We start from the raw sequence: 26,447 nt of genomic DNA on the forward strand, positions 1-26,447 counted from the left end.
TTGAAGTTACCCTTTTCTTTATGTTACTGGGATTCAACTGCTCAAAGTTGGACACCCCACCCCTATAAAAATTTCACTAGTGTTTTATTACAACCTACGCCCAGGCCCGCCCCCTGCAGAGCTTGACGTCACGTGACATCATATTTGCATACTACCTGGTCTGGGTGTAACGTTCCTCCTTCCTGAGACTTTTCATTGGCGGCTCTGGAGAACCAGCCCTCCTCGGGTAGGACCAATCAGCACCTTCTTGGGTGTAAGGAAGCAGGCGGGGACTGGGGTGGGGGTGGGGTCTTGGGTTGGATCGCTATGAACGTCGACCAATCATCTTTGGAAACGGAAGATCTCACAGTTAATTGGTTGAGAGGTGGAGTCTGGGGCTCCGTAGGCCAATTAGAGTTCTGAGCTGAGAGAGTCGATCACCGCCCCGTAGGGCAGATAAGTAGCTGCGGCGGGGGTTGGGGGCTGTGTGGGGCTCGCTGTGGGGCCGAGGCAGGCGGGTGGCCGGGAGGGTGATGGCAGGGGCCGCAGCAGGCGGCCGGGGCGGAGGTTCCTGGGGGCCGGGGCGCGGAGGGGCCGGGGGACTCCGGCGGGGCTGTTCTCCACCAGCCCCCGCCGGCTCCCCCAGGGCTGGGCTGCAGCCGCTCAGGGCCACAGTCCCCTTCCAGCTGCAGCAGCCGCACCAGCGCCGGGACGGGGGTGGCCGTGCAGGTGAGCCGGGACTGGAGCGGGTGCCGGGGGGAGGAGCCGTTGGGGGTCAGGGGGTAAGAGGGTGAAGGGGACGGGGGGGAGGGGTACCGGGAGAAGTGTTAGAGGAAAGTGGACGGGGGGCGAGGAAAGGTGGTGGTGGGGCGCGCAAAGTCTTCAAGGGCGGAGGAGCGGAAAGCTTTGGACGTGGGGTGCAGCGCAGAGGCTGAGGGTGCCGGAGTTGGGGCCGGGAGGTGAGGGGAGGAACCTGGCGGACCGAGGCTAGTTTGGGGGGCGTAACCGAAAAGTGGCAGAAGTGCCGTACGGGGATGAGTGGAAGATTCGGGGGATGGGAACGAGGTGTGAGGAGGGGCGGGGGCGGGGGGGGGATGCGCCCTGTGCTGTGGGTTGTGCTGGGAGCGAGGAGCCGGTGGGCGCTGGGCGTCTGTCTGCACGAGAGGGGGAGGGGCATGGAGGAGAGCCTGGTGGAGCCATGTGTTACTTTTCCAGCTTGAGTTTGGCCCCAGCATCCCACTCTACAGCTCTGGAGTTCCTTTCTCCACCACTTCACCACTTCACGTGCGCTTCCCTTTATGCCACCTTCTGGAGCAGATTGTATCACAGCCGGTTGGAATAAGTTAGTTTAACGGTTTGTACTGCGGTGCAAATGCTCCGCTTCCGAGTCCCTACAGTTGTAGGTTCCCAGATCGTCGACCTGCTTAATATGGCTGTCTGATTCCAACTATCCTGTTTGTGCCTGCATGTGTTTAGGACTTGGGCATTTTGCCTCTGCCTCCCCCTCCCCCCAATGTTGTATTGTCCTGAGCATTGCCAGCCAACGTGGCAGTGGGGTGAGGGCTGCAATCAAATATGTTGTGGCAAATACCCTGCACTCTGAACAACACCGAAACAGGTTTTTGTTTTGTTTTTGTTTTAATAGTAACTTAGTGTATGGTGAGTGTGGAGAAACTAAGGAGGAGCAAGCTGAACCTTGCTTTCACACTCAAAGCTGTGAGGGGACCCACAAATGCAGTCACTTAGAAACGGAAAAGGAACCTACTTGTGTGAAGAGGTTGGCAGTAAGTTGAAAGTGAGGCTTGCATTTGATTTACACCAGATGTGAAAAGATCATTGCACACTTCCAAAGCCCCAGTCTGTACCAAATGTACAAAAGTCATGGCTCTGTCATCTTAACAGTTAATGATATTGTCTAAACCATGGTCTCTTGAGCTTCTGGAGATTGCTAATCTTAGTTGCTGCATGTCCTCCTCTGGAAACTATAGGTGTTACAGTGGCTTGCTAGATAGGAATGGTCTTTGAGGTCTTTGAGGTAGAATGCCCTCCTGTTTTTCTGGACCTCACTGTGTATCTTAATATCACATTTTAGAATGCAGAAACTTGGTAAAAATCTGGTAATAAGATGGTGACCGAGCAGTAAAAGTATTTGTAGAATCTGGTGGAGTAGAAGAAGGCAATGCCTAGATAAATTTATGCCTATCATGAACTGTAAAGCAAACCACAAGACTACAAACCTGTTGGTTTTGTTTGGGCTTCCTTGAAACCAAGGGAAGTTATTAGAACAACAAGCACCAGAACCTTGGTCACTTTCAGTAGAAATCAACAGAAAGCTTTCCTGTGTAGTAGCTGGAAACTGATTAGCAATCATATTTTAAGAGAAGTTATTTGGTGCATGCTACATAGCTAGTATAAAGGACAAACACTGGTAGGTGCTGTGCAAAAGGGAAGAATGTAGGTTTGGATGCTTGGGTCTTTTACATGATTTGCTCCTTTTGTAGGGTCAGGGGTCCTAACATACTGATGAAAACATAGTTGCAGCTCTGCATAACTTGCCAGGTGGCTCAGGAAAAATTTAGTGGACTCATTATATATTGGGTTCATCCCTTGTTTCTCCACCTATTAATATGTTCAGGAATTAATAAAGCATTTCTCTTTGTATAGTGAGATTATCTGTGGGTTTTCAGTAAGGTAGGAGAAAGAAAAAAGTAAAAGAATTGATTGCCAGGTGTCAGTAGCTCATGCTTGTGATCCTAGCTACTCTGAGGATGGAGGTTCAAAGGCAGCCCAGGCAGGAAAGTCCATGAGACTCTTATTTCCAATTAGCCACCAAAAGGCCAGAAGTAGAGTTGTGTTTCAAGTGCTAGAGTGCTAGCATTGAGTACAAAAGTTCCAGGTTCTGAGTTCAAGCTTCAAGACTAGCACAAAAATAGATAAATAAATAAGAGTAGCCTGGGCCAATGGACTTCTTTGTGGTCAGAAATTAAGGGAATGCATTTGGTCTTTGGTTTGGAGCCCATCAGGTCTTTTGTATGTTACTCTCAACCTTCACATGGCTTTGGAATGTGGCTTCATGAACTGTGGTTTTCTTTAGACTAGTAGCACATATGTAATAGAAAAAGGAAACCCCTTACTATCTAAACACTTTAAGAGAATGGTGTCGGTAGTCACGATGCCTATGTTTCAGATCCAGGTTCTGCCATTTACTAGTTGTGTGGCTTTGGGGAAGTTACTTGACATCTGTGCTTCACTTTCCTCATCTGTGATAATGTCTACATGCTAAGAATCAAATAAATCAACAAAGTGCTCAGGACAGTGCCTAGAACACATAAGATGCTGTTAGAAGTATTTGTGGCTGCTTACATTGTTATTCCCTCTGCTGAACCAACGTGAGAGCACTGTTGGCTAGAGCCCATTGCCTTTTCAGGCTTCAAAGAGCAAACCCAGATTGGTTTGAAACCAGTACTGCAGGTTTCAGAATTTCAAGGCCTCCTGTTGCATTTTTATTCCCTCATCTTTTAAAATGAGCTCTCTTAAACAGCATTCTGAAGCCCAACTGTTTGAAAAAGCATATGAGCTGGGACTGGGTTTCAGGAACAATTAAGTGTCGTCACTGTTTCTGTTTCTCATCCCAAAATGATGTAACACTCCACTGTGCAGTTATCTCACACTGCACACCCTGCTGTGTTCTTGACAAGATAGATTAGGCCTTGTATAAAGGGTTATGGTGTAAAGAGTGAATTTACCTTCTGCGATCATTCATCCATAAGGAATGTCTTCATCAAGTGAGGAACAATTTCATTTTTATGAGACTGGGCAAGGAGTTAGTAAGACAGAGAGTAAAGAGAAAAACAAGGGTCAAGTCTAAGTTAAGAGTTAGCCAAGAGTGGGTAATAGGAACCAGGATAAATTTCTTACTGCAGTTGCCCTGGAATTAAGTTCACTTTTGTATCTTAGGTCAGGTAGGGGCTGCTAACTTTGTGTTCTTCCAGGACTATTAACAATAGACAAAACAAAATCGACTAGGAGGCAAAATTTTCTGGGTTCTATTCTACCCATCTTTAGAATGAAAATAATGCATTTTTACTGTTGTTGTTTGTTTTGTGTGCCTAGGATTGAACTTGAGCCATTTTATATACTAGATAAGGATTCTACTACTGATTTATACCCCCAGCCCCATGAAGATAAATTTAATATAGCTTTGCTACTTATCCCTCCAATAGAAAGCCCCACTAGGGCTTTGGAGCTAAATGCTGCCTTAGAACCTCTATAACCCACCAGAACCTTCTTTTTTTTTTTTTTTGTTGGTCATGGGGCTTGAACTCTGCCTGGGCCCTGTCCATCAGCTCTTCAGCTCAAGGCCAGTGCTCTGCCACTTGATCCACAGCTCCACTTCCGGTTTTTTAGTAGTTTATTTTGGAGATAAGAGTCTCACAGACTTTCCTGTCTGGGCTGGCTTTGAACTTCAGATCTTAGCCTCCTGAGTAGCTAGGATTACAGGCAGGAGCCACTGGCACCTGGTTGCTTTGGTTATTTTTAAGATAGGGTCTTGCTTTGTACCTGGGCTGCCCTAGGCTGTGATCCCATTACTTGTGCTTTCTGTGTTGCTAAGGATATTGCTGTGGATGACAGGTGCTTACCACTGCTCCCAGACATTGAGTAAGAGTTTCACAAACTTCTATGCTCAGACTGGTCTCCCGCCATGATTTCCTCAATCTCTGCTTCCTGAGCAGCGGGATTATAGCTTGAGCAACTGTCTGGCCTGATGTCTGTTTTTTAAATAAAGTTTTATTGAAACCTGGCCACTTTGATTTAAGGCATTATCTTTGGCTGCCTTTATACTGTTGGTGGTAGAACTAAGTACTTACAAATCCTAATTAAGGGCTGGGAAGGTGGCTCAGTGGTAGAGTGCTTGCCTTGCATGCATGGGGCCCTGGGTTCAATTCCTCAGCACCACATAAAGAAGTGGTGCTATGGCTCAAGTGGTAGAGCACTAGCCTTGAGCTGAAGAGCTGAGCGACAGCACCCAGGCCCAGAGTTCAAGTCCTGTGATCAGAAAAAAAAAATCCTAATTAATTAAATGGGGCTCTTTATAGAAAGCTCTGCCTACTGTTATCCCTAACAATGTACCTAACTATAATTACTCCTATGTAAAGATCAGCTTCAAATGAGTGGAATTCAGACCTCCTCATAAAACCCTGAGATGGGAAAGAAAACTAATAATCCTGTATTCCCTACTAATTTTTAGGAGAAAGGGGACAATCTGTTTCCAGTCAGTTTGCAGTCTTTGTAGAGGATCAGCATGTATGACTCTAGACTCCTCCCAGCCTCCAGTTGTCAGGTGACATGTGTTCAGTAGACATAGCTAATTTGAATTTTCATAAAGCTTAACTGTCAGGCAAATTTGTTCCTTCTCTCCTTAACTTCACAGTTCCAACTGTTTTCAGTGAATACATTTCAAAATCAGATGGAAATCACTTTAGGAATATCTCCTGTTTTCCGTTTTTCTCATTACCTTTTCGTTTTCTGAATAGGTTATTGAGAGCTGGCAGTAGTTATGGTTGTCCTAAAATACTGATTTCCCCATAGGGACATAGGAAGAACAGTTTATGTCATATGTCAAATATTTAAGTTCCCCAGCATGGCAATTTTGTGAATATAAGGCAGCATTGTTATTTAAAAAAGCTATTGATAATTATTAAACTCCTTTCCTCAAAATGCTTTGAAAACTTAGCCCTTAGGGGAATGGGTATTTAGATAGGTATGGAGCCATATCAAAGAAGTGATATATTGATGATCAAGAGAGAAGAATCCTCCTCAGACTGGTCCTCCTGAACCCTGGTGCCAAAACAGCCTAGAGATAAAAGTTGAAATTGTCTATGGCAGGGAACTCTTTTGCTATAATGAGACTTGGGGGTACAGTTAAATTCTATAAGAGGTACAATTGCCTTTCTACATCCTGTGATTGAGGCAGCTTCTATTTGGAAAACATTAAAACCCAGGCTCTTTCTAGCCTGACATTGCTAACTGCTATCTGACAGCTTTGCCAATTCCAAGCTCATGGTCAGCAAAATGTACGAAGGACCTGACGTAAATGTTACCACCAATGATGACATCCTTGAAATGAAATGCTTCCAATTTCTAGGATGTCACCACTGGTGCCAATTTCCCAACTATCTTTATCTCTTTGTACCTAAAATAGTGAGGGTTCTGTGTGTTTAGGATGTTTTTGGATAGCACAGGATTAGACAGTATGGGAAGTTCTTGATTTATATAACCTTAGATGTAAGAGATTATAATCCCTTTAAGGTCAATAGAGGAGAGGTGAGTGCATCAGTGGGGTGTGGTGGTAAGGTAACATCACTCCCTCTGGTCCCAAATATAGATTGGTGGGAAACTTGAGGCAGGATTATAAAACTTCACAGTGATAGTTGGAGTGTTGCCAAAGTGACTATAGACGCTAAGAAAACACCTATTTGTATTCTCTGTTGAGATCAGAGCATACTGAATGGAATGATGGACCACAGGGTTATGCTATGATGGAATTATTAAAAAAATAGAGTGCCCATCTCTAGGTGTTTTTGAGTAGGTTTTTTGTTTTGTTTTGTTTTGTTTGTTTTTACTAGTAGTGGGGTTTGAACTCAGGGCCTGGGCAAATTTTTTTTTTTTTTTTTGCTCAAGGCTCAAACTCTGACTTGAGCTATAGCTCCACTTCTGGCTCGCTCTTCCCTCCCTCCCTCCCTCCCTCCCTTCCTTCCTTCCTCCCTCCCTTCCTTCCTTCCTCCCTTCCTTCCTTCCTCCCTCCCTTCCTTCCTTCCTCCCTTCCTTCCTTCCTTCCTTCCTTCCTTCCTTCCTTCCTTCCTTCCTTTTTGGTGGGCTATGGGGCTTGAACTCAGGGCCTAGGTACTGTCCCTGAGGTTCTTGGCTCAAGGCTAGCATTCTACCATTTTGAGCCAAAGCTTTAGTTTCAGTTTTCTGGTGGTTAATTGGAGATAAGAGTTTCATGGTCTTTCCTGCCTATGCTGGCTTTGAAACACGATCTTCAGATCTCAGCCTCCTGAGGAGCTATGATTTAAGTCGTGAGCCACTAAAACCCATCTTACTTCAGACTTTTTGATGGCTAGTTGGAGATAAAAGTCTAATTTTCTACTCCAGTTTTCTCCTTTCTTGCCTGTCCTGGCTTTGAACCATGACCATCAGATTTCTGCTTCCAGAGTAGCTAGGATTACAGACTTATAGCCACCAGTACCACATGTATCACCTCTAAGTTCTTACTATCAAGGAGAACCTTTCCACTAAAGATTCATACTAAAGGATTCACAGGCATATTCTGGAAGCAAATCAGATTTTGGATTTCTTTTTTCTTTTTCTTTTTTTTTTGGTCGGTTGTGGGGCTTGACCTCTGGGACTGGACACTGTCCCTCAGCTCTTCAGCTCAAGGTTAGTGCTCTATCACTTGAGCCACAGTGCCACTTCCAGTTTTCTGGTGGTTTATTAGAGATAAGAGTCTCATGGACTTTCTGTCCCAGCTGGCTTTGAGCTGTGATCCTCAGATCTCAGCCTTCTGAGTAGCTAGGATTACAGGTGTGAGCCACTGGTGCCCGGCTTGGTTTTGGATTTTTTTTTTTGGGTGGGGGGTCAGTCGTGAGGCTTGAACTCTGGGCTTGGGCACCATCCCTCAGCTCTTCAGCTCAAGGCTAGTGCTCTACCACTTGAGCGACAGTGCTACTTCTGGCTTTTTTATATGGTACTGAGGAATCGAACCCAGGGCCTCATGCATGCGAGGCAAGCACTCTACCACTGAGCTGCCTTCTCAGTCCCTTGGATTTCCTATGAACACATATATCAAATATTATTTGACCCTTGCTCAAGTGCTCTGACTAGACTTAGCTTTTATTCTATGGGCAGTTTGTAACCTTTTTAGACACTGGAAGAGAAAATGGTATGTTCTTCCCAGCTCAAGTTTGATGCCCACCAGCGAGTCAATGAGAGTAGACAATCTCTTCATGGCTTCATAAGTTCTGCCCTCCTCCAGGATGGAATTTGCTCTTCCCCGTCCTAGAAGAGGGAGTAGGGAAGCGTGAGTAGAAGCCAAGAAAGGCTGAATAGGAAATCTGGTCAGCTTTCCTCTCTGCCTGAATTATATCCTCACAGAGGATTTCATTATTTGTTTTGCAGGGTATGAATTAACCAAACATTAGCCAAATCTCTTCACATGGTTAGGTCAAAAACAAATTCTGATCTCAGAGAGGAAAGAGTTTGGGATGCTGTTTGAAGTTCATAAATTATCTGTGCTCCAGTTCCTTTGCAGACATGTGGAACTCAGGCCAGGGCTGTCATTTATGAGCACAACTATGTGGTAGGGAACTCTGGCACAGCTGGCTGTGAACACACAGGCCTCCAGCTCATGGTGCCCACCAAACTACCTGGGTTTCTGATACTTCACTCTCCCCCAGGGTAGACAAAGCTGAATGCCTAGTTCTAGAGTCATTTTAAGTGTTTACCCTCAGGCCCAAATAAACCTCAACTGACTTACTGTGTGGGAGCACCACAGCCAATCAAGGGCAGCTTTAATGAACTTAAAAGAATGCTATCAAAGTATTTTATAATAAGAAAACTTCAAGCCCAGCCCCAGGGAACCTGGAACTGAAGTCCAGACCTTGTACAGACATTTATCCTGCTTTGTTCAGGCACACAAGTCTGGGTTTGGTCATGAGCAGATAGCTGACACTGGGGGTGGATAGAGTGCCTTTGGCTTAGCCCTGCCTGCACATTAGCAGTTTATGTTTCCAGCTTCCTAATAAAAGGATTGGGGCGCTGGGAAGATTCTTCTTGAGGGCTTTGGTTGCTCTGATGCAATTGACCTATGACTTGGGGCTGCCTGAATGTGGCTTCTTAGATAGTAGACAGTATTTGGCAAGGCACTTACAAGTTTGCAGGACTTCTACCTGACCTCCTTATCCTGTGAATGGCTGGCAACTTCTTCAGTGGATCCAGATTAAATGAAGACCTGTGGAGAACACTGAGGTATTACCTCCTTCAGAGCCCAAGCAAGAATTAGATACACAGTTCTAAAGGCAGATGCTGTTGCATCCCAGAATGAATAAAATGCCCAGTGTGCGCTGAAGTTACAGAACTGCAAGGATGTTTTAAATAGGATTTAAAAAAAATTGGCCATTGTATTCTCTATAAAGTTAAATTAAACTTCTACTGTCTTCTCTCACTTCCCTTTCAAAAGTGACATTGTTGAGGCCAGGAATGTAACTGAGTGGTAGAGCATATGCTTAGCATGTGGGAGGCCTTGGGTTTGATACCCAGCACTATTAAAAATAAATAAAAGAAAAAAATATAGTCTTGTCTCATCTGCTGTGTTCCTTAGTTTTCTTAAACTTCCATAGTCCCTTCTGCTCCATCCTGGAAATTGTATGCCTGCCTTTTTAAGAGGTAGGCACCTCATGTTTCAAGTTCAAGAGCAATGGAACTCACCCTGCAGCTTGAACAGATTTGAGTGTTTTTGCAGAGGGAGGGCCAGGGCAGATGGGGAGTGTCATGGTCAATAAATACTTGCTGGATTGAGTTGCTGGAAAGGCAGTGGGGTGGGGAGAGGGAGCCACACCTCCTCCTAGTCTCACTTGTATTTAGTCTTTCCCACTTCTAGTCCCTATGCACTGTTCCCCCTTTCTAATACCACTCTGTAGCTACTTGCAAGGCAACTCCTCCCCTTCCTTCACCCCCACCTCAAGTGTTAGCATTCTCTCTTTCTTTAAATCACTGGTCTCCTATTCATCCTGGTCATTGGGCTTGAAGCCCAGCTGGTGGCAAAGACGTGGCATTTCCATGGATGTCATTGCTAGGGCTGTAGGTTCTCTTTGAGCCAGAGAGTGAACTTGGGCAGTTAACAGGTATGATCCATGGAAACAGCCAGTGTGTAAGATTATGTTATGATTTTGTTAAAAAGTTGGGCTAGGTTGGGAAGGTGGCTTAGTAGTAGAGTGCTTGCCTAGCACGCATGAACCCCTGGGTTCAATTCCTCAGTACCATATACACAGAAAAAGCCGAAGTGGCACTGTGGCTCAAGTGGTAGAGTGCTATCCTTGAGCAAAGAAGCTCAGAGACAGTGCTCAGGCCCTGCGTTCAGGACTGGCAAAAAAAAAAAAAAAAGGTGTGGCTGGGAAGGTGGCTCAGTGGTAGTGTGTTTGCCTTGCATGCATGAGGCCCTGGGTTCAATTCCTCAGCACTACATAAGCAAAAAAAGCCAGAAGTGGTGCTGTGGTTCAAGTGGTAGAGCGCTAGCCTTGAGCTGAAGAGCTGAGGGACTGTGCCCAGGCCCACAGTTCAGACCCCATGACCACCACCACCACCAACAAAAAAGTTGGGCTATCTGGATTTAGGCTTAGAAGTGGTTATTGGTGATGGGCCAAGGAGATAGGAGACAAGGGCTGGATGTTTTTTGCTTGGGTAGATTGATGCCAACTTCTTAGTGATGCTATATCATATATAGCAAGTAAGGTCAGGGAGAAGAATTACCTATGAGCCCTAGGGTAGCCTCTGAGTTGCAGTCAGGCTGAAATCCCCCCTCCCCTGTTTCTTGTCAGGCTATATCCTGTGGTACCAGTCATTGCTGTTCTCCTCCTCCTCCTTCCACCAAATGGTACTATGCAGGAAGGAGGAGTTCATTGTCCTTCCTCAAACACTAGATACTTAAACTGTCATCCAGAGTCTGTGTTCCCTGTCCTAAGGTTGCCAACCATGGGCCTGATGTCAGAGTGGCTAACCAGCCCAGCCGGGTATAACTTTGAACAAAGTAAAGTTGTGACTAGAAGAATAGGCAGCTTCTCTTACCTCCTCCTCCCTCCTTCACACTCCCTTCCCTTTAAGAGTTTTCTGTTCTCAGTGCATGTTTGATCGCCCACACGGCTTTGAGAAAACCACTGCTGATAACACGTGCATTCCCTGCCCCACAGCTGCAGGCTGGCAGAAACCTGCCTCACAGCCCCCGTTTGGGAATTGTCTGTTTAACTCGTGCCTATCAGATATGACATACAAGCTGGGAGTGGGGTGGGCGTGGATAGCATGTGGATGATAGACAAGGATGCACCCAGAGGGTTTTCACAATAAATATGGCATAGAGTGGATTGAGAGTATGGGGAGAAGTGGGCTGTGGCAGCTACATCCATGGGGCATGCACTCATCTTAACCTTGACAGCAACACCTGGATGCTTTCTTAGTGGAACAGTCATCTTGTGTAGTTAGTTTTGTATTCACAGCAGAAAATGAAACAGCTGCTTTCATAGAAAGAACCTGTGAATCCCAACTCTGGAAAGTTCCAGAATCCACCTGTATTTTTCAGAGGCTGTAGCTAGTTGTAGTTTTGACAGTATGTTCCATTTGTTTGGCTTTTGCTACTAACAATTAATACTCAGGTGTCTTTTGTTAATTCTTTTTTTTTTGGGTGGGGGGTCCGGTCATGGGGCCTGGACTCTGGGCCTGGGCGCTGTCCCTCAGCTCTTCAGCTCAAGGCTAGCGCTCTACCACTTGAGCCACAGCACCACTTCCAGCTTTTTTTCTTTTTGCTTATGTGGTGCTGAGGAATCGAACCCAGGGCCTCAAGCATGCAAGGCAAGCGCTCTACCACTGAGCCACCTTCCCAGCCCCGTCAATTGTTAATTCTTACAACTGTCCTATAGGTGGATTATCATTTCCTGGATTTTTTTTTTTTGCAGATTGGGAAATAGAGGCCTAGAAAGGAAATAACTTGACCAAGACCATGTGACTGATAACGTCTTTTTGCTTTATTAAGCAAAAGGCTCTTCCCAAAAGGCTCTTCGTTTTCCTTCAGTTTGTGTACCTGTATTCTAGGAGCAAAGACTCAAGAGGCTGAGGCAGGACCTCAAGTTTGAGAACAGCTTGGACTACACGGCAAATTCCAGGCTACCCTGAGCTGTATAACATGACCTTGTGTCAATAGTTGGAGGGAGAGAGAAGCCAGGTGCCGGTGAATCATACCTATAATCCTAATTATTGAGGAGTCTGAGGATTGCAGTTCAAAGCCAGCCCAGGAAGGAAAGCCTATGAGACTCATCTCCAATTAACTACCAAAAAGCCAGAAGTGGAGCTGTGGCTCAAGTGGTTGAGTGCCAGCCTTAAGTGAAAGGCTAAGTGAGACTACCAGGCCCTGAGTTCAATCTGAATACAAAGTGGGGTGGGGGAGAGAGAAAGAGAGAGAGAATGGGCTGCAAAGTAGTCTGATCCTTTGTATCCCAAACAGACCATGCACATTATAGGTTTTCTACATCTGTTTTACCTGTGGGGTATAAATAATTATAAATAGTTGGAAGATGATGGTGGTGACTACATTATGGTATGTGTAATATGGTAGTGGCTTTTGAGTGTTTCTAGCTGACTTGAGATATGCAGTTCTCGTATGGAATGAGTAGATAACAAAAGGCAGATAAGGCTCAAGGGAAGATGGGGTGTTTCTGCCTCTATGGGGTCATGGTTACTAATCTGGGGCCATGTTAGGAAGACATGATAAGATGGAGCTTATAGGAGAGAGTGCCTTCCTTGTGTGTGACATTATGAATTAAAAAAAAAACCACCTGGAGAAAAATGTGGGTGGTACATTTGTATGTGGGGGGGGGTGGGGGGGCAAGTAGCACTGTGTCATGATAACAACTTAGTCTTCTTTGTAGAGGAATGTACAAGGAGGTGGTATCCTCCCCTACTTTGGATGGGAAAGAAGCCTGAGGCGTGTGATCTGCTAGAGCATGTCTCCTCCTTGCTATAGTTTAACTGGGAATGAGGTCCTTATGATATATGATAGTGCCCAGTAAGGGGAATAGAACAACAGTGACTTAAATTTTGTGAGAAAGCCCTAGTCTTGGTATCAGGAAGAATTGTCTGGTCTCCTTCTTGGAGATGTCTATCCTTCTGTGCAGTTTCATGGGTAGTTCTTAACCTGCAAAGCAGATTTTGCCATAGCATTCTTTAATGTTCTAATATCCATGTGCTTGTGTGAGCTTTTCTCTCTCAGTTACTTTCTACCCTCATCAGGTAAAATCTCACTATAACAAATAGTACCAAAAACACTTTTGGCTGGGCACTGGTGGCTCATACCCATAATCCTAGCTACTCAGGAGGCTGAGATTTAAGGATCATGGTTCTAAGCCAACCAAGGCAGGAAAGTATGTGAAACTCTTATCTCCAATTAACCATCAAAAAGCTGGAAGTAGAGCTGTGGCTAGCTGTGGCTAGGCTAGAACTAGCCTTGAGCAAAAAAAACCCTCAAGGACAGCACCTAAGACCTGGGTTCAAGCCCCAGAACCCACTTATACAACACACATACACACATATGCACACAAAACCCACTTGTCTATAATAAAGTTGTTTCTATGGCTCATGTAAATGTTTTGTTGTTGTCTTTTTGTGGGGTTTGTTTTGCAAAAAAAAGAAAGAAAGAAAGAAAGAAAGAAAAAGTAACCAACCATCTCATGTTACTTTCCTGTACTTTCTGTGGTCTTGGAGTGCATGCTGTTTGCATGGCAGGCAAGGAAGGGAGCAGGGCCTAGGAACAAGGCTGACTTTGCTTTCTCTTCATTTCCAGCCTCCTATAGTTCCCAGTTGTCTTCAAATACAACACAATGCAAAAATTCATGAAGGACAGTGTGTGTGTGTGTGTGTGTGTGTGTGTGTGTGTGAGAGATATGAATATGTAGGTATAAAATGTGAGTGTGTGTAAGAACATCATGCACATGAAAGAAAAGTCAACAGTGCAGCAAATGGGGTAAATGTCAATAAGCACATCTAGGTTAAGGTTATATGGGTGTTCTGTTTACTATTATTGTTCTTGTATCTATGACTCTTACAGTTATTTCCAAGTACAATGCTTAACCAATGAGTATGTGCTAGATGAATTTGGTTACTGGAAGTTTTTTAAATGGAGATTTTCTTCTATATCTTTATAACATCTCTTCTTCTCCCCTGTTTAACAGATGAAACAAATGACACCTGGAGAATTTATGGGACTCCTCTGAGTTTACCTAACACTGGGGAAGAGGCAGAATTTGGGCTCAGGTATTGAACCTGTAGTAGGCCACCTCTCAGGAGACGGCAGCTTGTCTTTTTACCTCTCGAGCTGGATAGGGTTAGCATCAGATTTTGAGAGCTGACTAGGTAGGTATCTGTTGCCATGAGTTAGCAGCCCATGCCCCCACATTGTCCTAGCAGCCAAGTGGGTGTGCCACACTGAGAATGCTCTGGATGCCAGTACCTTGAAGGGAGAGCTGCCTCCTTTACTTCAGGATTAAGCACTCTCCACTCAGCTCTTCGTTTTTTAAAACACACAGACTTGGAAGGCTCTTCTGTGCTACAACCATGGAGTAATAGATACTTCATCTTTATAGCTTGAGGGGGAAAGCAGCAAGTTCTATTTAGAAAAATGATGCTAGGTTACAGGCCTAGGGCCAGAGAACTCTCTTCTGCTCAATACCAGGCAGTTGGTATACTCATGCCTTTGTGAATGTGGTAGGTCTTCGGGGAGGGAATGGACCAGGAGTTACAACTTCATCCACAAAGGAATGGTTCCTTTCAGTCAGGCTTCCTTTTAGCCCTAGCCCAAGGAAGGCTGGATGTGAGAATCATTGGTAGGCAGACAAAGTTAGAGGATCGGACCCTGCTGGTTTCCAGCTCTGTGATTTCACAACAGAGAACATTGAACATCTATATGTGCTCCTTGAAGGCAGTGAATTGCTCCATTATTATTACTTTGTAGTATATCCTCCCCTCCCCCAACTGCCAGAGCTCTTAGGTAAGGCCTATTCTAGTTAACCTAGAAAAAACAGGTTTCTAAAGTATGCAGTGAAGTACCTGCCTCCAACCCAGTTCCCCATGATCCAGCTTATTCCCCAGCCATCAATATTACCTTAGTAATATAGTAATATTACCTTAGTAATACTACTTAGCATTTCAGTTACTGAGTTATATACTATCCCCATGATTTTCTCTTTCTTTCTTCTGTCCATATTTTGCACTATTCTGGCTCCTACTCCAAAGTAAATGATGGTGGGGCTGGGAATATGGCTTAGCAGTAGAATGCTTGCCTAGCATGCATGAAGCCCTGGGTTCAATCTCTCAGCACCACTTAAAACAGAAAAAGCCAGAAGTAGCGCTGTGGCTTAATGTGGTAGAGTGCTAACTTGAGCAAAAGAAACTCAGGGACAATGTCCAGACCCAGAGTTCAAGCCCCAAGACTGGCAAAAAGAAAGTAAATGATGGATGATGACAACCAAAACCAGAGGAAGGTAGAGAAGGATGAAAGAAGATTGTCCTTCAGGTTTTTGGGGAGTTTGTCTGAAGCTTCGATACCTCTGTTAGAGCTGCTCTACAAATGGCTTGTGCTATCTGCTTGGAGATGATGGTGACAGCTGAGTCTTTACTTTCCTGTTCCCAGAGATTTGGAGAGGATTAATGGGTAATTAACTTGCCACACTGTTTCCCTGGATTAAATTGTCCTTTTTCTTCAAGAGGAGAAGCCTTTTATTTACCTGACTGATAAAAGAAGCTCCTGATTTTTGAACCAGATCCAAAGCCCATCCATCGCATATGGGGGAAGATGGTGTCACCTTCCAGTGATATATGTTGTCACACCCTCCTCTGCTTCTGGAAGCCCATGTGGAGAGGTAATCCCAGAGCAGCCTTCTGCTAGAAAGGCCATCAGTGGCCTCAGACATCTGTTGAGGGTAGGAGACTGTTTCTGGAGGGGCCATGTAATTTGCTTTTCTGCCTAGTTTACTCTAGAGGCATGGTGTAACCTTTGTGCCTCTCTTAGGAAATCTGAACAAATGGCAAGACCAGAGCTCTGGAGCAGGGGCTGCCCTGGAATGTCGCCCAGCACATTTTGGGTTTTTTCCACAGCTAGACATAGCATGGGAACTTGCCACTCATTTGAGGTTAGTTCTAGAAGGTCAGGGCCCAGGGAAAGAATTTCTGTGTAGGATGTAGTATTCTTTTAGGTGTCTCCTCTGAAATTGGGAATACAAAGTAGAGACTGAATGGAGTGATGATCAGAGAAGACTTTCTGGATGTGGGAGCAGAAAGTTCACCCAGGTTTCCAAGGATGTAAGGGTTGAGGAGAGTGACCCTAACTGGATCACAGATCCTGAAGCCAGCAGAATCTGTGACTCCTTCTTACCTCTGAAGAACCTAACTGAGCAGTTGGTCCTTATAAGTTCCCTCCTCCTGCAGCCCAGGGCAGAATGAGTCAGAATCAGGGTTAAGAGCAGGGGTTCCTGACAGAGCACAAGTTAGTGAGGTATAGCAAACCTGTCTGCCCTCTGAGAACTGCTTGGTGGTTTACTCCTGCTTGCTCAGTCATGTGACCAGGCCTTCTGCTTGTGGCTAGCCACAGGTAAATTGAGCACTATTTATATTCTTCTACATGGGGGAGAGATCATCTGGGAGTCCATAACACAGCTGTGTCTAAGCAGCCTAGGTAAGACAAGTCTCCTTTTTGACTTTATGCCATGTTTCTCTTTCTCCGTAATTCATCTTGCCCCAGACAATAGCATGGGTTCTGACATTCCAATAGCCATCTCTTATTTACCCTTTTATAGCTGACGAAGTTTAGAACTAGAGGAGGCTCAGGCTCATCTGGTGATACCTCCTGCCTTCAGGGGGTGAATATCGAGACAGCTGAGACATGCAATCTTCTCTCCCTGGCCCTGTTCAGAGGCAGACTGCAATTTTTCTCATTTGATTCTGACTAGCAAGTTCTTCCTTTTGTCTAGCTAGACAAAAGGCTAAAGCCTTTTGCTGTCCTTCATTTTTACACTCACCCAGAATAGTCTTTTGATCAATTCTAATGAGTTTTTTACCTTCTTACTGGGATCTAGCTAGCCATCCCACCAAGCCACTTTTACCGATCCCTAGGAGCTCATTCAGTCATTAGTTTCCTTTTGAAGAGCAGCAATGACATATGGATGCTCAGGGGTCTATTTGGCTGCACATATCCAATTTTATCCATATTTCTGAATCCCTAGGAACTTCTAATTCTGCCTACAGTGTTGGTCTTGTTCCTGGGATGACAAAACATTCTTTTTTTTTTTTCATTGTCCTTATTTATTTGACTTTATCACTTGGTTCAACCTAGTGTTTCTTCAGTACCCCTTCCATGACACTTGTTTTATTTTTTTTGTATGTTTTTGTTGTAAAAATGTTGTACAGAGGGGTTACGCTACACGAGCAAGGTAATGAGTGCATTTCTTATTGAGCGTTGTTGCCTCCTCCTTTTTTCCCCCTTACCATCCTTCCCCCCAACAAAACATTCTTAATGTCTTCCTTCACTTAGAATCTTTATTCTACCTTGCTTTGACTTACATCATTTTGGGAGTTTTATTCCTTGCATCTCATTCATGGTTTTAGTTCTTGCTCACCTTTTCTTTCCTATACTTAGGAGTTCAGAGCAGTGCCCCAATTGAAGTTGGCTGCAAACTTGCAAAGGTTGAAATGCTAAAGCATTCAGAGCTTGTTGGAGAATGAATTGAATTTATTTATTTATTTATTTTGTTGGTTGTGGGGCTTGAACTCTGGGCTTGGGTGCTGTCCCTCAGCTCTTCAGCTCAAGGGTAGCTTTCTACCGCTTGAGCCACAGCACCACTTTCATTTTCTAGTGGTTTATTGGAGATAAGATTCTCACGGACTTTCCTGCCTGGGCTAGCTTTGAACTGTGATTCTCAGATCTCAGCCTCCTGAGTAGCTAGGATTACAGGCGTGAGACACCAGTGCCCGGCTTGAATAGAATTTTTGTCTTTTCAAATTAGGTCATTAATTTTTTTCTCACAACTTTATTTTGGAAAAATTTCAAGCATACAGAAAGTTGTGAACACTGTGCATACCCATTTATTAAATTGTCAAAATTATCTTATTTATCTTTTCTCCAATCTTGTATATGTATGTGTGTCTAGATATACCCATATATATGCATCCATACACATACTTTTTGGGTGAACTATCTGAAGGTAAGTTGCAAATATCATACATTGTGCCCTTAATGGCATCTCCTGGGAATAAGGACATTTTTGTACATAATCATTATTGTGCATAAGGAAATTAACTAATTTTATATTTTCTAATACTCTGTCCCTTTTCACATTTCCTGTTTGGTTGCTTTGTTTGTGATTTAGGACTAAATAAAAAAATCTCATGTGGTTAAAAGCTTCTGTATCTAGAAGTATCCTCTATCCCTCATTTTTGTTTTCTATTTTTATAACACTTTGAGAAGTAATCATAACTCTTCCACACTCTGAATTTTTTCTGCCTGTTTCCTCATTGTGGCATTTAACTTGTTTTCCTATCCCATGTTTCCTGTAAATGGGAAGTCAGGTCTGGTTTTGATTGGAATTAGGTTAAATATTCCTGACAGGAGCATTTTATGAATTAAGTTGTGGGCTTCACAATAACCATTTTGAGGACATTTTGCATATAGTGCAAGAATGTCCATAACTAATTGTACTAACGTTTTTTTGAGGGTGGAGTAAGGGCGGCTGGGGATTGAACTCAAAGCTTTACACATGCTGAGCACATGTTCTGCCACCAAGCTACACTCTAATCATGCTAAGTTTGATCACTTAAGATGATGACCAGGAAGTTTTCCACTATAAAAAAGTACATTAGTCTCCTAGAAAGTGTTTTATGAGGTGATACTTTGGCATTGTATAAATATGCTCTACTTGACGACCTTTGGCCCAGTGGTTTTGATTTCTACTGACTGGGTTTTGTTTTGTCTTGTTTAAATTTTGGCCATATTGGAATTTGAATTCAGGGTCCTATACTTGCTAGGCCTGTGTTCTACCAATTGAATCATGTTTCCAACCCTATTTGTGCCATTTTCAAGACAAGGTTTTGTTTTTTGTCTAGGCTGGATTGGACTATAATCCTCTTATTTCTGTTCCCCATGGAACTGAGATGACAGTCAAGGCCATTTTACTTCTGTAGTTGTACACTTACATGCTTAGCCATTGAGCTTCCCCTGTAGCTAGGCCAACAGACAGATACCACCATGCCTGGTTGAGATAGGGGTCTCATGAACTTTTTGCCTGGACTAACCTTGAAGTGTTGTTGCCTTCCAGATATCTGAATCCCAAGTAGCAAAGATTACAGTTTCGTTTTTTTTTTGTTTTTTTTTAAACTAAACAGCCAGGCAACAGTAGCTCATGCCTATAATCCTAACTACTCAGGAGACTGAGATCTGAGGATTGCAGGAAAAGTCTGTGAGACTCTTATCTCCAGTTAACCACCAAAAAGCTGGAAGTGAACTGTGGCTCAAGTGGAAGGATGCTAGCCTTGAGCATAAAAGCTCAGGCACAGTACCCAGGCCCTGAGTTTAAGCCCCAGGACCAGTACAATAAACAAAACAACAACATAACTAGACTATGTTGCCTAGACTGGCCTTGAAATTTCAATTATCCTACCTCAGCCTCCAGAGTGCTGAGATTATAGGCAGGTACTACCAAACCTTGCTGACACCTGTTGACTCTTCTGATTAACACTAATGGCTATACATGTTGATATGACCAGTTCAATAAAAGAATAAGAAAAATGTTTTTGTTGCTTTTGGGATATTGAGGGAAGGCAACAAAAGGAGTCTATCAAATTTAGTCAGCATTTATATTTTATGTGACGTGAACTGACTAAATCAAACATTAGTTGCTTAAGTATATATTACGTCCTGGAGGTTTACTTGCAGGGAGAAGGTAGGCTAGATAGAGCTAAAAATAAATCATGGTTAAAGCAGAAATCATTTTGATTATTTGAAAATTACCTATTTTTTTAATCTTTCTTTTTTTTTCCCTTCAGTATTGGGGTTTGAAGTAGGGACCTTGCACTTGTAAAGCAATGTAAGTGCTGGAAATGTACTTTGAAAAGTCTTAGGTTTGAGAAATAAGGGTCCTCGTTTTACTCTTTCACCTTGGAGAAATCAGTTCACCTTACTTCATGGGGATGTCACCTCACCTTTTATAACACTTTGGAAGCTCTGTCTCTCTGTCTCCCAAAGAGGAATCTATGATTGTGTGAGCTACACATATTCAGAACAAATCAGAGTACAGTTTCACAGTTATCATCTTGCAAGATTTATCTAAACCTCTCCAATCTCCAGTTCTCCCTTATCACTTCTCTTAAAAAAACAAACAACATAAGAGATGACTGAGTGTTGTGATCTTTTTTCTGTTGTATAAGAATCAGATTGCTGAGACTTGATGATATGAAGGGTATCTACCTATTCTTTGAGTTTATAGGTCACTCAGAAATCTGTTACTCCCTAGAAACCAAGGAGTGAGGATTTTTTATTTTTTAAATGGGGCAGGGGTGAGGTTACTTGCTATATATGCTATTCTTGCAAAACCCAGTCCATTCTACATGAAAAGCATGTTTCAATCAATAACTGATGATGTTTTGTCTTAAGTAAGTTGATACTCTATAGAGCTCCTCTTCAGAGAATTCAGATAAAAGGTGAAAAGTTGGGCTGGGAATGTGGCTTAGTGGTGGAATGCTTGGCTAGCATGCATGAAGCGCCCTGGGTTTGAGTCCTCATTACCGCATAAACAGAAATCGTGCTAGGCTTAAGTGGTAGAGTTCTAGCCTTGAGCAAAAGACGCTCAGGGACAGTGCCCAGGCCCTGAGCTCAAGCCCCAGGACCGGCAAAAAAAAAAAAAAAAGGTGAACAGTTCATGGTACTTCGTTTTCTTCTAACTGCATATTTTTTTTTGAGAATTGAACAAATAGCAGTGAGAGGGCTGGGAAGGTGGCTCAATGGTAGAGCACTTGCCTTGCATGCCTGAGGCCCTGGGTTCCATTCCTCAGCACCACATAAGCAAAAAGAAAAAAAGCCAGAAGTGGCGCTGTGGCTCAAGTGGTAGAGCACTAGCCTTGAGCTGAAGAGCTGAGGGACAGCACCCAGGCCCAGAGTTCAGGCCCCACGACTAGACCCCCCCACCAAAAAAAAATAGCAGTGGGCTGTAGTCTACTTTTTTGCTGTTGCAAAAAAGTGTATGCTTTGGCATTACCCTTTGTTTCCTGGATGATGCAGAGTTAGTGTTCACCTTTTCTTCTCACAGTGATAACTCTAGAGTGATTTCTCTTGTCCAGTCTCTCCAGATGTGGCTTGCATTTTTCAGAAGTTAGATATGTAGCTAAAAATGCTTTCATTGGCTCCACTTGAGCTGTACACTTAAATATAGCATTAGTGATTGAGTGAGGGCCTTTCTGAGAAGGTCTTTGGGTATACACAAATACCATTTTCTTTTTTGTTGGTGTGTGTGTGTGTGTGTGTGTGTGTGTGTGTGTGTGTGTGTGAAAGAGAGAGAGAAAGACAGAGATGGAGGTGGAGATAGACCATTAGGGAAATGGGAGGCCTGGGCTAGGTGACTTAAGAGCCTCCATTCCTCTTTTTTGTGGATGTTTGTACCTGTCCTGGGGCTTGAACTAAGGTCTGGGCACTATCCCTGAGCTTTTTTGCTCAAGGGTGGTACTTTACACTTGAGCTACAGCTCCACTTCAAGCTTTTATCATCATTAATTGGAAATAGGAGTCTCAGCTTCTTTGCCTGGACTGGCTTTGAACTATAATCCCCAGATCTCAGCTTCCTGAGTAGCTAGGATTACAGGCATGGGCCACTGGTGTCTGGTTTGCCGTTATACTTTTTTTTGAGATAATTAGTCTTCTTGGTAAGGGAAACATAATGTTACTTATTTTTCCTTTGAGTCTAGTTTTTTGAGCTTCTCCCTGTTGTGGTTAAAGTTAGCTATGACTTGGTATTGAATGAGGTATTCAGGGCTGGGGAATTATATAGTTCAGAGCCCTGAGTTGAATCCCTAGCAGTACTGGGTGGGAGCAACTCTTCAAAGCCCCAGATTGCATTTTACCAGCTGGGATGAATGGGGTCTCCATGGGATTTCCACAGAAGGCTTCTAACTCTTGAATAGTCATATTGAAGATTTCAGTTTCACCACAACTTCCCTTCGAAACCCACGTCTCTGAGTTAAGCAGTTAGGTGGCCCTGGGCCACAGTTAGCGCAGGAGAACGCCTACATTGTTTAATCCCAGCACATGTCCTGAAATAGAATAATAATCCCTGCCGTGCTACTCAAAGGAACTTCCTCTGCTCACTGCAAATCTGTTCTTGGGGAAGTATTTAGAATTTTCAATCCCTGTTTTACTTTGTTCTTTTCCAGATTAAAATGTGTCCAAATAAACCAGGTGCCAGTGGCTCCTGCATTGTAATCCTAGCTACTCAAGAGGCTGAGATCTGAGAGGATTGCAGTTCAAAGCCAGCTCAGGCAGGAAAGTCTGTGGGACTCTTATCTCCAGTTAACCACCAGAAAGCTGGAGTGGAGCTATGGCCCAAGTGGTAGTAGAGCACTAGCCTGAACAGTTAAGTTCAGGGACAGTGCCCAGGTCCTGACTTCAAGCCCCAGGACCAGTACATGTGCTCATGAGCACACACACACACATGCACACGCACATGCATACTACACACACACAAATTCCCAAATAAAAGTATTACATCACAAGGGAACGTGTTAGAGCAGGACCTGCTCCCTCAATGTTCAACCATATTGTCCTGTCCCTGCCTGCCTCTCCTCCCTAGGCAAAGGTAATTGACAAAAAAAGGACAAAAACCTATACAATCTGATTTTATTAAAAATCTATATGCCTACATGTGTGCATGAAGGAAGAGCTGGGTAGATACCACACCATGGTGATCTCTGAGTGGGCCATTGCATATTTGTCTTTTACTTTTGGTTCATCATGTTCTTACTTTCTGTAACATATGTGTTGCTTCTGTTATAATAAGTATTATTTTCTCTTTAAGACCAGAGGTTACAAGAGCAGTGCTAATAATGCTTCAAAGACTGACAACAAGACAAGATGAATCACAACTTGTTTGTTGAACCAGCTAGTTGTTGAGTTTTTGCCATGCCTAAGATCTTACTGGCTGTCTCTTTCTTTTGTAGTCCCTCTTGGGTATTTTGGGGATGACTAGGCCTTATGCTAATAGAGGGCTACAGAGAAGTCTTGTCTGTATCCCAAGCATCTCTCTACTGCAGTGTTCCAAAGATAGTGAAGTTGTGGAATGGCCTTCCCAGATGTTCAACCAGAGCCTCTTGGTCCTGGGCTGATTTCTCCTGGTAAATTGCTCAACACTACCCACCCCACAGTCTGCTTGTGGTGAAGTTGAGAAGAACAGCTCCAATGGTCTCATTTCCTGAATCATCATCTTCCTTTCTCTCTCCAGTCCTCTCCTTCTAAGAGCTGTCATCTTCTTCAGATTCCTCAGGGCTGGTGTGATTAGACCTGAGCTGATTTCCAGTAAGGGACTCGGAATGGGAGAAAGGAACTGGTGGCCCTTCTGATGGGGCATTTTCAAGGGGGCTTCCTGCTGGGGTAACTGTAACAGATGGGTCGTTTGCATCAGCCTTTCCACTTGGACCCTGCCAGCAGCTTCTTGCTTTACTCCTCTTGTATCAGCAGTGTTTATCACAGAGCTGGTGCACAGTGGGCATGCCAACCTGCTTCCTGAAGGAGTCTGCCATCTGTTCTTGTGTGCTGGGCCCTACTTTCACCCTTGGTTCAATGTCTTGCCTGCTATGTGTGCTGTTGATCTTGTTGACTATCCATCAACAGACAGACACTTGACCACTTACTCCTGGCCCCTCTCCTCAAAGCCAGACAAGCGTAGCAGTTGGGAGACAGGGCCAAGTGGCTCTGGAAGATAGTACCTAAGGCTTCTTATCTCCAGTGTGTGCTGTTTTTTTTTTTTTTCTCCATTTGCTGTTGCCCTAGAACCAAAGCATCCGCCACTGCTCAGCTGCATGGTGAAATGGCCTGGCCTGGTGCCAGGGTACTTCGCCAGGTGGCTGGGCTGTGAAGGCTGCTGCATGCGATGGGCCGATAATACCCCATGGTGCTGTAAACAGGACACTCCACCCTCCCACAGCAGCCACCCAGTTGGTGCCCCAGCGCCTGCTGCTTTGTCATGGCCTGTCATGATAGGGCCTTCTCTTCTCTGATACAAGAGCTGATTGTGCTATTTCCCAAATCTGAGAGGGGTACTTTCCAAAAATGAAACCAGTTCATCCTCCAACCACAAGCAACCGTTGTCACCTCTCAACACTTCCTATCTTTTAGCCATAATCACACAGGGCAGAACCCACTATTCAGATCTTTCCAGTTTGCACATAAGGGAAGGATAAGCCCACGGGCCATGACCACAACTACACTCACATGTGAGATTTCTTTCTTTCTTTTTTTTGTTGGTCATGGGGCCTGAACTCTGGGCCTGGCCTCTGTCCCTCAGCTCTTCAGCTCAAAATTAGCACTCCACCACTTGAGCCACTTGCAGATTTTTCTGCTTATGTGGTGCTAAGGAATCAAACTCAGGGCCTCATGCATGCAAGGCAAACAGTCTACCACTGAGCCACCTTCCCAGCCCACATGTGAGATTTCTTAGCAGACATCCTCAGCTAAGGTAGGTCTCAGCTGAGGTTGGTCTCACTCAGAACTTAAGTGCTGACCTGTCCTGCTGCCACCCAATTCTATAAGCACCTTCATTGCTTTTTTTTTTTTTTTAGACAGGATCTCACTATGTAACTCTGGCTGTCCTTGAACTTTCCATCTTCCTGTTTTAAGCCTCTCAAAAACTGGAATTACAGGCATGTGCCACCATGTACAGTTATGCTGCTTTATATTCTCCCTGCATCATTTATCTCAAATGGTGTCCAAGACTGCATTAGACTCACTAGTAAAGAGAACCTGGCCGGGCACTGGTAGGTCAAGCATATAATCCTGGCTATGCAGGAGGCTGAGATCTCCAATACACTACTGACAAAAAGCGGGAAATGGCTCTGTGGTTCATGTGGTAGAGTGCTAGCCTTGAGCACAAACAGGCTCAGGGATAGTGCCCAAGCACCAAATTCAAGCCCTAGGACTAGGGGTGGGGATGGCGGGGTGGATATCTTATCACTAAAGATGTGTGCCTTCCAGGAGACCAAAAGAATCAGTTATTTGCCGGGCGCTGGTGGCTCACACCTGTAATCCTAGCTACTCAGGAGCCTGAGATCTGAGGATCGCGGTTCAAAGCCAGCCTGGGCAGGAAAGACCGTGAGACTCCTATCTCCAGTAAACCACCAGAAAACTGGAAGCGGCGCTGTAGCTCAAGTGGTAGAGCGCTCGCCTTGAGCTGAAGAGCTGAGGGACAGCGCCCAGGCCCAGAGTTCAAGCCCCACGACCGACAAAAAAAAAAAAAAATCAGTTATTTATAGGTAAAGTGGCTAAAACTAATCACCACTTATTTCTGGGTAGTCTCCTTTTTCCCCATTGCACCCCCATCTTCAACCTTAAAGGAGTAAAATGTTTTCATCTCTTCTTTGCCTCCTAGCATCCCTGGGTGGCAACTCAGGCTGATGATGCCCTGGGTGCAGAGGTGGAGTGGGCCCAGTGAGGGGGATAGTGTTGGCGGAAGACACATCACAGTGAAACAGAGCTAGGGAAAACCTACTCTTGCTCACATCTTAGTCCTTGTCCAGATACTGTGGGCCACAATATGCCTGCCAGCCTGTGGCCCCTTTAAGGATGGCACAGAAACACATCACTGTCTGACTTTGGCTCTGGTTTGTGTTACATTTGGGGGAAATTAATACCTTGGTTTATCCCTTAATCAGTTCTGGTGCTCAAAGCAGCAGGTGCTTACCAAACCATTTGGGGGAGGTTTATGAAATAAGAGGCAGATTTTTTTTTCCTATTAAAATCTTATAAAAGGGCCCCTCCCTTATTTCTTAGGAATGAAAGAAACATGACATTTTAGTCTCAGAGGCACTGGGACATGCCAAGAATTTTGGAGTGTGGGCAGGCATTGGTGCCTTGCTGAGGGCTCTGAGACAGAGGTAATTCTGTCTCGTGGCAAGCTAGAGGCAAGCCAGCCCCCTGTGCAGGGATGTGGTCCCTATGGAGAGAAGGCTGAGGCCTAGCCATTTCCTCAGCTAAGGAAAAGAAGCAAATGCAGAGATTCCAACTGGACTTGGAAACAGTGAGGTTCTGGCAGTCTGCAGTGGGGAGGGTGGCAGAGGCTGCCATGTGCATGGGCTGCTAGTGCTCTTCTCAGTCCTTTCACCCCTTCCATCCCTCCTTCCTTTTTTATTTCCCTTTTACAATTTCTTTTCTTTTCTTTTCTTTTTTTTTGTTGGTCATGGGGCCTGAACTCTGGGCCTGGGTGTTGGCCCTCAGCTCTTCAGCTCAAGGCTAGTGCCCTACCAGTTGAGCCACAGTACCACTTCGGGCTTTTTTCTGCTTATGTGGTGCTGAGGAATTGAACCCAGGGCCTCATGCATGCGAGGCAAGCACTGTACCACTGAGCCACCTTCCCAGCCCTCCTTTTACAATTTCTATGATCATATATATGGAGAAGTCAGGATCCC

The 26,447-nt window shown here is 44.5% G+C and overlaps 1 protein-coding gene across 6 annotated transcripts in view; it reads left to right on the forward strand.

The window, feature by feature from the left end:
- Positions 1-512: 512 nt before the first annotated feature.
- Fam117a (family with sequence similarity 117, member A) overlaps positions 513-26,447 on the forward strand; it is a 52,739-nt gene continuing 26,804 nt past the window's right edge. For 3 of the 6 annotated variants that reach the window (XM_013008826.1, XM_013008829.1, XM_013008830.1), the window contains exons 1-5: positions 642-708; positions 1,195-1,333; positions 1,625-1,774; positions 13,971-14,052; positions 15,502-15,656. In XM_013008826.1, coding sequence (XP_012864280.1) covers positions 15,590-15,656 — 67 coding nt within the window. In that variant the 5' untranslated portion in view covers positions 642-708; positions 1,195-1,333; positions 1,625-1,774; positions 13,971-14,052; positions 15,502-15,589. Of the gene's footprint in view, positions 709-1,194; positions 1,334-1,621; positions 1,775-13,970; positions 14,053-15,501; positions 15,657-26,447 lie in introns of those variants that run through there. The other 3 variants (XM_013008827.1, XM_013008828.1, XM_013008825.1) reach the window with 3 other exon arrangements.

This window comes from Dipodomys ordii, unplaced genomic scaffold (genome assembly GCF_000151885.1).
Source record: "Dipodomys ordii isolate 6190 unplaced genomic scaffold, Dord_2.0 Scaffold7, whole genome shotgun sequence".
Lineage (NCBI taxonomy): Eukaryota > Metazoa > Chordata > Mammalia > Rodentia > Heteromyidae > Dipodomys > Dipodomys ordii.